The sequence below is a fragment of the Centruroides sculpturatus genome, unplaced genomic scaffold, assembly GCF_000671375.1.
Source record: "Centruroides sculpturatus isolate CEXI.00-Female unplaced genomic scaffold, Cexi_2.0 scaffold487, whole genome shotgun sequence".
NCBI classification, from domain to species: domain Eukaryota; kingdom Metazoa; phylum Arthropoda; class Arachnida; order Scorpiones; family Buthidae; genus Centruroides; species Centruroides sculpturatus.
The window spans coordinates 474,352-488,669 of record NW_019384719.1 but is presented as its reverse complement, the minus strand read 5'-3'; the positions used below and the strand labels follow the sequence as shown (position 1 = coordinate 488,669).

Here is a 14,318-nt window from a genome sequence, read left to right as displayed (position 1 = left end):
AAAAATTAAACATATAATCGTAGTTTTTGATGTAATGCTGACAGTTTCACAGTTTTAGAATAAAAACTTGTTTGTCTTTTTAATGTGCTTTTTTAAATGTGCTAGAGAGAGATGTATAACCTCACTTAAACTGACATGCTAGGACATGCTAGTGTTCCCCGAGATAAATCAGCATGCCAGTTTTTACCATACAGAAATATCTGATTTCATGGTCTCCCCAAATAGACTGACATACTGATCATTCTGCGAAAATATGGTAACAAATATTGTTATTAGTTCTAATCTTTGTTGCAGTAATTTTCTTAATTATAATTAAAATTGCATACTTAATTATACTTGAGTTTATTTATCATCATTGAAAGATTTTTAATAAGTAGAATCAAGTAAAACTGAGAGTGTAATTTTAATTGTTATCAGTTGTTTAATGTGTGTTAGGACATACTAAATCTGATAAGTTAAAATATTATAAAACTTCATTTATTGTAATCAGAGTTTCAGTTATAATTATCAATATCTTAAAACAAATAGGCTTTTTAAGCCTTTTTCAATCTATCAACCTCAAAATGTGGCTGATAATACCAATCATCATCAGTTTTAACCAGTGCTTTAAATATTAAATGTCAATCATTATTTGCTTATAGAACAAGCAGTTTAGATAGTTGGAATTTCTTAGAATAAAGTGTATGCTAACTTGTTGAAGATATTAACAGAAAATCCACAACAAGAGCAAACAGGAAAAAGTGGAAACATTGAAGTTGAAAAAAATTGATGTGACATTTTAGACCTAATGCAACAGTGCAGCACTGTACATTGTACAGTACATGCCCATGCTTTCACTTTTATTTATTATTTCATCTGGGATGATGAAACTGATCAACTCAAAGAGAGTATTTCATACAAAGGAATTAAGTATCAAAATAGTCATTAAGGAGGATTAAAACCAATGCATTCTATAAAATAAAAATTTGTTCTAAGTTTCGTCATCTAAAGAGATGATTGACTAAAAAGAATGGTCATATAAAGTCTTACTATATATATATTTTGACTTTTTGCATATTTTAGCAAAGAAAAAAAAATTGTGTCAGTTTTTATGTTTTCAAAATAATCTAAACAATTATCCAAACAATTTATACAAACATGTATCTATTTCACAGTACATAATTTATTTTATCCACTTATAAATTAACTTTCCATTGATTACTTTTAATTTCAAAACACAAAATAAAATGTATCCATTCTCATGTCAATAAAGGAAATAATATAAATGTTAAAATAACTGGCTGTCTTTTACACAAAAATTACAATTGACAATCCTATTAATTAATTAACAGTGTTTATTATTTAGTAGATTTTAAATAGCAAATTTTAGATGTTTATTGATAAAAACTGATAAACTGAATGAACTTTTGGTATATTGTATATTAGATATATTTATAGATTATCAATATTTTTATTATAATAAATTAGTTATAATATCACTGTAAATTTACATATCTCAAAAGTAAAGCTAAAGTTTTGAAAATCAAAATCTCAGGAATTTGAGATCAACTGCAAAATAAAACAAACTGAAAATGTAACTGGATAGAAAGAAAAACAGAATTAAATTAACAGCATTTTATACAACACAGGTTTATAAAAAGTATGATTGTACCATATGCATCAGCATATTAATAAAAATTGTAATATAGTCTTATACATTAAAAGGAAGCATACATACATATTTTATTATTGTTTAATTTGTTTTGAGTTAATTTAACTGATGATAATTCAGCTAATAAATTTTTAATTAATAATAAATTATAATAAATTAAATAAATAAATTTAATTTTTAACAAATTTTTAAAAATAAATTTTTGCATCATTAAAGTCCTAAACGAGAATAACTCCTTAGTAAGTTGTTCATATGTAATATCAAATAGTTATAATCTTTATCTGCTTTAAACTTTGTTTTTATAGTTTATTAAAGAACATTATAATATGATTACAAAATCATAGAAATAGTCAAATAGAGAATCTGATCAAATTTAAATGCTAACTTCAAATAAGGTTAGATATTTATTCATATCTAATACATTAAAATTTTTATGAATTTCAAATACAATTTTACTAGCTAAATCTTAACAGATGACAAATATTCAAAGATTTCAATGTAATGCTCATTGTAGTATTGGTTTTGATAATATAACATTTAGTGAAGTGACATATTACTAATTCTATTATAAATCTTAAAATTTTTAGACTTTTTATAAGATATTTCTCATTACATTTTTTAAAACTTACCAATTCCAAGACATATCTGAGACTGAATTATAAAATATGTTACAAATTTAGATAATTTTCAATTAGTTCACAAGTTCTGCTAAAGAAATTTTTGTATTATTTTTGTATCTGTTATGCTTCTCAAAAGAATATAATACATTTATATGATAATCTTGAAATTCAATGCCAATAATCAAATTCAATATTAGTATTTAATAAAACTGAGATAAGCAAAACAAAATTTTCTCAGAAATATGGAGAGAAATTTATAACATTGAAAAGTGAATCATTAAAATAAAAATGATTAGAACGTTCAAATACATACAACTATTTATTTTATAATGTAAAGAAAAAATTGTTTTTATAAGGAGAGTTTTATTTTTAATAATAACTAATAAATATACAATTTATACTATTTAAATAGACACTACAATTAACATCTTCCCCCCTGCTAAAATAAAGAGCTATAAAGTTAAATTAATTAATTAAAGAAGTTTGTTTTAAATTTTAAGGGGGACTTTAAAAGTTATTTGCTGATAACAATTGTTCATCATGATAAGGATCTAAGAATGGATTTGGTCACTACAAGATTAAAATACAAAAAACTATTAATAAATTAAATAACTTACCTTTAGTTTTGATATCATGTTTTTTTCAGAATCATCAGACACGCTTTTGTTTAATAAAAGACGCTTTGCTAAATGTTGTTTGTAATATCGTTCAAAAACATCTTTTTCTTGTAGATATCTGAACAAAACCATTGTTTTATCTAAAACATGTTCTATTTCTTGTTCAGTCATCTGTAAAAGTATTTAATGTATATCAATATCAATTCTATAATTTTTCTCAAATCAAATTTCATAATTTTGTATTTTTGCATAATTTAAAACTTTTAGATATTTTTATATAAAATAAAATTTGTTTGTAATAATTTAGAATGAATTAATACTCAATTTTACAATATAATTTTTATTCATGTATGCTCTTCAAGAATTTAATATCATGCATATATCACAACCACATTGCATCATTTAAGATATGATGTACACATATTGATAAATCCCATAATAATTAGATATTATTACTTTTACATAACTTAATAAATAATAATGTTTGATTCAATAAGAAGATTAGTATGATTTCATGTCATATTTATCATCATTTTATATAGTTTAGTGATAAAAATTACCATAAGAGATAAAAAATGTCAAGTTGTATTCCAATCAAAAATATAAATTATCACCAGATAAATGTAAGAAGAAACATGCAGCATTCATTGCTGTAAAAAAACTAAAACCTGAAAACCAAACAATCGGAACCATATATTACGAGATCAAAAATTGAAGTTGAAAAAAATAATTATTTTAAGAATAAAATAAATTTTTCAGTAAAAATCATTAAATGATTACTAAAACAATGAATAATACAGCAGTATAATGATGCAATGCTATATGAAAAAAAAAACACAAAAATGTATCAAGTATGGTGCATTTAAAGCAATCCAGAAAATTACTGTAATAATCAAAAAATATATTTAATAGGAAAAATAAAAATTTGTTTGGTAAGAAAATTTTTCACTTAAAAGATAAATAAAACGAACTACAAGAGAATAAGAGAAAATAAAAAGATGCTATTAAACCTATATTTTTAATTTATTTTATTTTGCAACAAAATTTAAATGTTTTTATTAAGAGAAAAATTATTCATTGTTGTTTGGGTGCTCTTCCTCTTTGCAGTAGAAAGCTACAGCAACACCAAATTAATTGTTTTCTGATGTTTTTGCATAAATTTTTCATTTTTTATTTGAATCATTATTCAAAATTATGCCAAAAGAGAACATTTTAAAAATATATATAAAAAGTCCAAATTGTGCAGTACCAAAAGACAATGGTAGTGAGATAGTAAGGAGTGACTAGTTGCCTGACTGCCAGTTTTTCTCAATCTAAATTGACAACATGTTGCCAGCAGTGTAAGTACAGCATATTTTTGCTTTCAAGTTTTTCACTACTAAGTAAATTTTTATGTGTATGTATAAATTTCTCTGCACTTTTCAAAATGCACATGCAGCTTTTTTATTAAAATAAGTTTATGACATAAGTTAACAGTGTATATATACTGTAGTTCATTTAAAACCCCTGAATAATTTTTATATAGTATAGAGGGCTATTTTGGATTATTCATGTTTTCCACACATATCCATGCACTAATTAGCAAAGATAATCAGAAGTTTGATGTAGAAGAGAAGTTGGTATTATGGAACTCCATTTTCATTTTAGTGAATTGTAAACAAGGTATCATAACTACACCCACATTTTTTGTGCGAAAAGTACTGGTAACTATTAAACTAAACATTCCTAATTGGATTTTTCACTAGTGTAACTATAAGTATGGTTTTTGAAGGCTTTTGTACAAAAAGTCAGAAAGTAGGCTGAAAAAAATCGGGTGGTAATATGGAACCTTACTGTATGTTTTCAAAAAAATGCTTTAATGTATCCAAAAACAAATGGGAAAGTACAAAGAATGTTAAATAATTACAAAATTATTTACTCCAATGTATTTTATCGAAAAAATGCTTTTATAATAGAAAAATATGACCTCCATCAACAATACATATTCCAGCAGCTCTTTTTCGATATTCTCAGGAAGAATTGTCTTTCTACCTAGTGTCTTTTTCACAAATTGCTCCGAAGGAATGTCTGCTTGCAAATAGAGACTTCAGAGGAGTTGGGTTCCATATTAAAAGCACCAATGGAATCGCCATCTTGAATTAACTTATGTCTGTCAAGACCAAATTTTAAAAAAACATGAACATCAAACAGATTAATATGTACCCTTAAGTCTCTGGAACAGAATACATGCACCAGTGAACCTACAGCTACATGATTTATATTTTAAAAATAACTAAATTCACTTAGCATTCAAAACTTGCAAATTTTGAAAAAAAAAAAAAAAATTTGCTGATTAAATACGGACAACCGTTTAACTGAAGTGAAACGGGTTTTCCCCTTGCTATGGATGTCTGCCTAGTTCAGTTCAGCAACAATCCACTACAGTTCGCCTTTATTATCAGTTCAAAATGGGGTGGTTCCATAACACCCGCAGTGTTCCATAATACCACTTCTTCCTCTACTTTGAAAAAAATCATACAACATTGGCAAGTTTCCAGCTGCAAATAATTAATTTAGTATGAAAATGAGATTCCTATTTCAATTCCGTATTTATTTTCAAATATACAATAATACCATTCTACTTAACTGCTTATGAATCACTCAAAAAACACACAACATTCAAATTAAAAAGTTAATATTTTTTGCTATTTGTTATTATTATTATTTTGTTATTGTTGTTATTATTATTTTGTTATTATTGTTATTATTATTATTAAGAAAAAATATAATAATAAATAGATTAATTGTAAATAATACAAGAAAGATTTACTGTTATAAATGTGAATAAAAATATTGTAATTACCCCCCTGTAACAAGGCTTGCCTTTAATATTAATGAAGTATTATCATAATAATAAATATTATAAGATATTTTTGCTTAAATATAAATTATAGAAATGTAATTCAAATATAATAGTTTTCTTGATAAGTTATAAACGTAAAGATTTTTCTGAAAAATAAGTACTTAAGTAATAGGGCTAAATATTTTAAGCTATTAATGTCATTTTATTTATTTACTTTGCTTTCATAAAGAAATCTCCATCAATTGGATTAATTTATATTTCAATACTTTTTTGTTTCATATCTAACTTTATCTACATTCACAACTAAGTTTCTCACATTTGTTTCAAATCATTTTTAAAAATTTGTTTTGTAAATTTTTAACCAAGTTTTCAGTGTTAGGTAAAGGAGTTTTCAAAAGTAAATCCAGTCAGTTACTTCTTTATTCTTACAATTTTTCATAACATTCCTTTCACAGCAAATTTTTCATTTTAGGTATATTAAACATCATTCAATGTAATGCTAAATTAATATTTTAAATGATATATATAGCAAAAATATTTATTAAGTAAATTCAAACTGTTAGTATATAAAATACAATAATAAATTCTAAATTAATAAAATGCATTAAAAAAGTTATGTACTTACACCTTTGACTCCTTTCTTTAACTTATCATCAATAAATAATGACAAATATTCTGGCGATTTTGGATTCAAATTTAAAAAATATTCAAAATCACTAGCAATCATTTGTTTAAAATATCTATCAGAATTAAATGAATGATATAAAAAATGATCAAATCTATCTTTCAGATCCAATAGACTCTAAAAATAAAAAATGAAGTTGTATTAATTTAAGAATACTATTGCTGTTGTTACTTTTTTCTGTATACATTTAGAAAATGATTTATTTATCAAATACCTGGACAAATGATAATGCATCTCCTTTACCACCTTCATCTTCAGTAACTAAAGCCTTTCCTTGTTCTCTAAGATATGAACTTACACATTCAGCCATTGTTTTTAAACCATCATCTACTCTACTAAATAGTTTATACATGCAGGCTAAATCTGTAAAATAATTAGTTATTATGTTAATTATATGATATTGAAAATCTTATTCCATCAAATCAAAAATCAATAAAGAAAATTATCTAGCATAAAAGGTTTAGGGAGTTATTTTGTTTCATTATTGGAATAACTATATGATTTTATACTATAAAGATAGGTTTTATGTCATTAAGAGATATAATAAATATTTTAAATTACGTTTTATAAACTGTTGTGCTACTAGCTACAATAATAAATAAACAACGACTGGATAAATTAATAGCTAAGTAGCAGTCTACCACCTTGGTAAACCTGAGATTGAATCCAAACAAGTCAAAAAACCTAGAAATTTTTCAGGGATGGTCCATCTGAATATGTTGGGTCCCATCCTTCACTACCTAGTCACCCCACTGTGGGTATGGCAAAGCCCTTAATGGGTTTGCTTATAAGAGGCCTTCTTAGTGCTCATAGGGCAGAAGGAGTAAAAAAAATTCTGATGCAATTTCTTTCCTTTTTAGATAACTATTATTATTTGATTAATTATAAATAATTTTTTTGATATTAAGAAAAATCAACTTTTGTTAGTTAATGGATAAAAATTTTAATAACATTAATATAACATATTATCATATTTATAATAAACAGGAAAAACATAACTCTAAAGTAAAAATCTTTTTCAAAATTTATTGCTACATTGTTATATCTATCAGTTATTCATTATTACATTGAATAAAGATAAAGTATACTGTCAGTATAAATTATTTTAGTAATGAGAGAAATAAATATTTTAAATTGTTATAAATTTAAAAATACAGTGAATGTCTGAAGCACAAATTTCTATAAATTTTTCATTATATTTGATACAATATATAAATATTGTCAGTAATTTGTTTAAATCAAATGGATATTATTCTATGAATTTTAAGTACAATTCAAAAGATAATGATTTCTTATATTTGATAACATTATTAGATAGTTTTGAATAAAATAAATAAATTAATTAATTTAAATACCATCAAAAATAAAAAAATAAAATATTTGACTGACTTAAATTTAATAAAACTAACAGTATTTAAATTCTCATATTTAGAATTCCTACTTTTGTTTTAAATTCCATGAGTTTGCCTGACCCTCAAGTCTGTTACAGTATGGCAAATTGACAAAATAAAACAGCATTTGATTTACTATGCACATATGCTATTACTTCTCTAACTTTTTAATTAGTTATTTTTTTCTAATTAACAGTTATATATATTTTTTATAATTGCCAAATTGTTAAAACTAAAAATAAAATGTTTTATTAAATTGAAGTAGTTTATTCTGTTATTAATCCATAACCATAAATCTATATGGCTTTGAAAAAAAGCATTTATTTATTTATTATTAACAAATCTTGTAAAAAATATACTTTTATACATGGATTAATCAAATTTATCTCTTAACAAGTAAAATGGCAAAACTGTATTTGGGACAAGACTATGTCTCAGAGACGAAATCACTTTGATGCTCAAGGTGGGTCTTGTTCTCATTCTCTTATCTTCTTTGATATCGCTGCTTTTGGGTGCAATTGTCCAAACTTCGTCAGCCATGACCATGAGATCTTCCACAATGCATATTCGATGAAATTAACTGATCTAATTTCAAAATTTCTCTCCGCTGCGTGTCAGCCCGGGTTGAATTTTTGTCAATGCATAACGAAAAGTTCCCATTTTTGAAAAAATAATCGTGGCTATTGTATTGTCCGAAATTATTTTTTTATTTTGCACAAACAATATACAGTTTAACCCGATTATAATGTCATCGAATGTAACAACAACCCTAATATAACATCAAATTTTTATTGGTACTATGATTTTACTATACTATTAGGTTGTTCGGAAAGTAAGTTTGTTTTTTTCCATGGAAAAAAACACAATATTTTTATAATAAATATTTTATTGAATTATATATTGACCATTTTGGTCAAATACCTGTTGTCATCGTTTCTGGTAGTAGCATGATTTCACATTTATAAAAGTTTTGATCATTGCTTACAAAAAAACTGATCCAAGTGATTTTTGACATTGTCATTTCAAGTAAATGTCTTACAGTTAAAAAAATTTGTATAGACTGGAACAAGTAATAATCTGAGTGTGCTCGATTTGGCAAATATGGTTGGTGTGATAGCATGTCCCATCTAAGTTATAACAGTTTCTGATGAGTTATCAAACTTGTGTGAAATTTGACATTATCATGGTAAAACACTACATCTGTTTTGTTGATCAATTCTGGCTGCCTTTTCTGTTTAATAATATTACTCAATTTGTTTATTCGATGGCAGTACACTTTCGAATCAATTGTTAAATTGTCTGGTAAAAGCTCCAAAAAAAAATTTCCTTAAAATCCCACCAAAGAGATCATCTCTCTAAGAACATGTGGAACCCATATATCAAGCTTTGAAATGAAACCAATTTGTTTCAAGTAATCATAAACAGATCAATTTGACAAATTTTATCTCTTAGCAATTTCACGTGTTATTTGGCAGTTTGCTTCAATCAGTACCTTTATTCTGTTTTCATTGGCTTCAAATGGCCATCCAGAACATGGTGCATCTTCAATATTGAAATTTTGTAAACCATGTCTTACAGTTAAAAAAAATTTGTTAAAAAGTCATTCTGTCAATACATCTTCTCCAGATAATGTTAAAAAAACCCACTTATAACGACATAAAACTGTTTTAATGTCATATTTGAAGCACTCCCAAATTTACAAAATTAGATTACAAATTTTATTTAACATAGAAGAAACTGTGTGTTCAGTCCTAAGCACAGAGTTCACTTCTTAGAATGACTGTGGATGGTACTCCCCCCTATCTGACTATGGTGAGGTGAGATGGCTGTTTTGCCTGTTTGTAGAAGAGGGTCACCATTTTGTATTTTATTTTGACTCGATTCTCAATCCTGACTTCCTACAAGTCTAGATTTTTTTATGCGCAAATGAGTTGGGCACCTAATACTCTGTGCCAAATATCGACTCTCGACATGTACTCCTTCATACCTCTATGCTGGTAAAAAAATCGGGCAGTATGATTTTATAAACAAGACATAGTCTTGGCAATAAATTTCCTGAACTTTATAAAATATTAATAAACTGGAAAATAACCAGAAATTGTTTTGTTATGATATCAAAATTATTAAAATGAAAAATGATAAATATTTTGACTCGATTCTCAATCCTGACTTCCTACAAGTCTAGATTTTTTTATGCGCAAATGAGTTGGGCACCTAATACTCTGTGCCAAATATCGACTCTCGACATGTACTCCTTCATACCTCTATGCTGGTAAAAAAATCGGGCAGTATGATTTTATAAACAAGACATAGTCTTGGCAATAAATTTCCTGAACTTTATAAAATATTAATAAACTGGAAAAAAATGAGAAATTTTTTTGTAATGCAATCAAAATTATTAAAATGAAAAATTATAAATAATACTATTTAAATTAAAATTATTTATCATTTTTTGTACTTGTATTTTTGGAAGAATTTTGTGTATAATTGGGAGAAATTTTGAGTCTTGAAGATATTCTGAACCCATTTTCATAAGTTGTATTGCACTACATTATTTCTTGCTACCTGCAGATGACTACATTTAGTCAAGCATATTATCAGCAAAAATTCAACAAGGCAGCCAAGGAGGCAAATTCTGTGACTTTCCAAAACTTTTTCCAAACACTGATGAAAATCCCCGATTTTTCCCGACTTTCCAGGTATGTATGAACCCCACGTATTTCTTAATATACAGTAGATACTCACTGATTCAAATTAATCAGGAAAAAAACCTAATCCAATTTAGCAAAGTTTTTTACTCAAATGCATATTTTATGGTCCAAAAAGTATACTTTATTAAAAGTTAAATTTTATTGTGCATTTTAAATGAATAAATACAGTGCTTTGTTAAACTTTTACAATGCAAAAGCAGTAATAACACTGTTCTTGTCACTGTAAACATTTACTCATCTTAGTCTGTAAAATAAGAACAAGATGCACTCAAAAAACAAAAATTGATTCTTCTGACTTAAGATGCCTTTTTATAGATTGCATCACATAAAAATATAATATTATTTTAATTGAATTTTCTGCACATCAATACAAAAACTAATAGAAAAATGAAATGTTCACATAATGTATATTGTTATACATTACACTGTATTTCATGAAAATATATTCTTTAATAATAAATTGCATAATAAAAATTTTACAATAAATGTTTCTTATAAGAAAAAGAATAAATTTTTATTATGAACATAAAACGAAGAACTTACATTAGAAAAATAATATACAGCTAATTGATTAACAGTGTAAAGTCATGTTAATATATAGATGTATTGCTTTATTTAAAAATAGTAGATTTAAATCCTTTTGATAGTTGGATTATATTCATAAAATTTGAATGACATAATTAAAACAATAATTTTAATATAAAATTAATTTTTTGAAAAAAATAATATAAATAAATTTTATATAAGAGGAGTAAATATAAATATTAGTTACATTATTTTCCAAATTAATTTCTTAACTCAACTATTTAATTTGATAAATATTAAAACTAATAAGATTTTAAATGTTTAAAACATACTTAAAACATTTTAAATTTCATTAAAAAAATACATGCTATATAATATGAAATTCATGCAATGTTAAATTTTATTAATGTGCAGAACAGATATTTAAACTTTAATATTTTTATAATGAATTTACCTTCAGTCTTCTGATTTTTAAGCATATGGACAACTCCTGAATTCTCCATCTAAATTTTTGTAATTAATTTCAATTAAAAGTAAATAAAATTATATTATAAATTAAAAATAGTATTTTATAATATAATTTCTAATAAGTTCATTCTAACATTCATTAGTTATTTGCAATAATAACTTAGATTTTATACAAGAATACACAAGCAATTCTAAAAAAAGCGACTAGATATAAATTTATTTTATCGATCAAGCAATTTAATATTACTCTTATCAACCAATTATTTGTTTTTAGAAAATAAAATTAACATTTTAATGTCTATTGTAAAAATTCATTTTAATTTTTTTAACATTAAACATATTCAACTGTACTACCAAAGTGCTACTCAATTTTGATAATGAAACATACCAAATTATTGGATTACATTTGATAAGTGATCTTCCTAAGATTTTAATTTAAAATTATAAGAAATGAATGACAAAGACCAAATTTAAAACTGAAGCTGAAACTGGACAATTAAATTTAAGATAGCCAACATGTATTTACCTCTACAACTGTTTTCATATGTTTACTAATCAGTTCTTCTTCTACTACTTCAACAATTCTTTTTTCCGTTGTTTCGCCTAAATAATGTTTAGCACGTTCTGCTTCTTCATGTATTCTTTGTTCAACCTTTTTTATATATACGGATGCACTATTTTCTGCTAAAAATTTTTGACTTTCCATCTAAAACAATAAGTATGATCAATTAATCTTTAAAATTACAATATAAAGAGAAGGAAACAAGTTTTTGTTTTAATTATTTCTATCCAGAAATCTATTTATCTATATTTATTAAAATATATTCACATTTTTACAGGATTATACAGGATAAGCTTTGTAACTCACAAGCTATAAAATATTTCTATTTATCTTCATCTTTCTTTTTAATATGCTACTACAAAGCAAAAATAATGATTTATTTTATCATGCTAATTCTGGCACTATTTCTGGATGTCACGATATTAGAATGTCTTGATTTAACAAAACACAGACTGGTAAAAGTGCAAAATATTCAAAAACAAACCTATCTTAATACACCAATAATTTACCAATGGTATACACATTTGGTTGAAATATAATGTAGTGTGAGGTATGTAAAAACAATCAGTTGACTTATAGTAAAAAAATAAAATTGTTGAAGGAATAAACAATCTTTGCAACTTAATTTAGAATAAATTTTGAATTTAATATTAAATAAAATATAGTGTAGAATGTTGAGATGCCCTTATCTCAGATTATAAAATACAACTTGAAAAAATAACTTAATATATTATAAACACATTTTGTATTTATATACAGGATATCTAGCATAGAATTTTAATAAAGAAAGAGAGTGTAAATTAAAAACTTATCATAATTTAGTGAAAAAGTTGTTTTCTATTACAAAAATTCTGGAAGATTTTTTTTACTCTTAAAAACAATTCAATAATTGCACCAACAATGTCTTACCAAATGTTCAACTTATATTCCACTTCAGCCATGTAGTCAAAAGCATGAGATTTGACATTGGTGATAGCCTGACAGATTCTGTGTTTCAGATCATTCAAGTTATATATAGATAAATGATACACTTGATTATTCATAAAATCCCACAAGAAAAAGTCCAATGGAATAAGAACCAATCTACCATCTGAACAATTCCATTCAGAAATTGTCTTATCTAAACTGAAAAATGGGGAGGAGTCATATCTTATTGAAAAATGGTTCCAGGAGGAAGTTGAGAGATGGCATAAGTTGCAGCTTGTCCAAATAACTTGTTCTATTCACTGAAGCTTATCACCTGGCCCTTCATTTATATGCATCTATTTTGCCATTCTGCACACCTGCTAGTAACCACAGCACCAAGGTATGGCATTTTTCACAAATGGCAACAAATGTCAATATAAAACACAAACTGACTTCCAGTCCAATACAAATACAATGCAAGTTACAAATTTTTCTTTTATTAAACATCTAGACAGAAGTATTAGAGTATGTATATAAGAACAAATGTGCATTTCATTGTCCGTAAAAAGTTAATACAATATGAAAAGTAGAGAAATAAAAATCCTCACGTACATATGGAACAAATATCTGATAGCCTTAAGTGACTACTTTCTTGTACTGTATGTTCATTATAATATATAAAGAAAAAGGAAAATCTTTTTTTCTCCTTTGAGAAAATTACATTCCATGTTCACAATAACAAAGATACTATAAAAAAAACCATAAAATATTTCAACACGATGATGGTCCCTCCTCATCATCTGAATGATGATGAGGAGGGATTATCTGAATTATTTTCTAGATCATTGGATTGATCAAAGTGATAAACTATATGATCACCTCGCATTCTTCAGACTTAATCTCATTATATTATCTTCTATGGGACATTAAAATACAGCAATCTCTCAGTTATACGACTCTAAAGGAACCAATGATAGAAGTTGTGTAAATGAGAGAGTTGTACAAAAGAGAGATTGGCAAACTTGAATGAAAAATGTTAAAAATATAACTGTTTATGACATTATCACTTGTTTTATCTAAATATATAGCCAGCAGCCACTCTCTTTCTAAAAACAGATATTATATCCAGTATGATAATACTCTCTGCTTTCTTAACTTCCTCGGCACCAGTTTGACCTATCGCAAAGTGACCTCACTCTGTTCTTATGATTGACAATCACAACAGTAATCAGACAAGAGGAAAAAATACATTAGTCTGAAACATTTGTAGGAGTATAGAACTGAGTGTGTCATTTAACAACAACAACAACAACAACTACTACTAAATAAAGGATGATGAG

General features: G+C 25.6%; 1 protein-coding gene across 1 annotated transcript in view; it reads right to left on the bottom strand.

The window, feature by feature from the left end:
- LOC111627983 (cullin-3-like) overlaps positions 1–14,318 on the bottom strand; it is a 126,803-nt gene that overhangs the window by 17,132 nt on the left and 95,353 nt on the right. The window contains exons 7-11 of the mRNA XM_023371686.1: positions 12,037–12,216; positions 11,497–11,545; positions 6,630–6,778; positions 6,356–6,532; positions 2,889–3,059 (exon numbers count right to left, since the gene is read on the bottom strand). Of these exons, the coding sequence (XP_023227454.1) occupies positions 2,889–3,059; positions 6,356–6,532; positions 6,630–6,778; positions 11,497–11,545; positions 12,037–12,216 (726 nt within the window). The remainder of the gene's footprint in view (positions 1–2,888; positions 3,060–6,355; positions 6,533–6,629; positions 6,779–11,496; positions 11,546–12,036; positions 12,217–14,318) is intronic.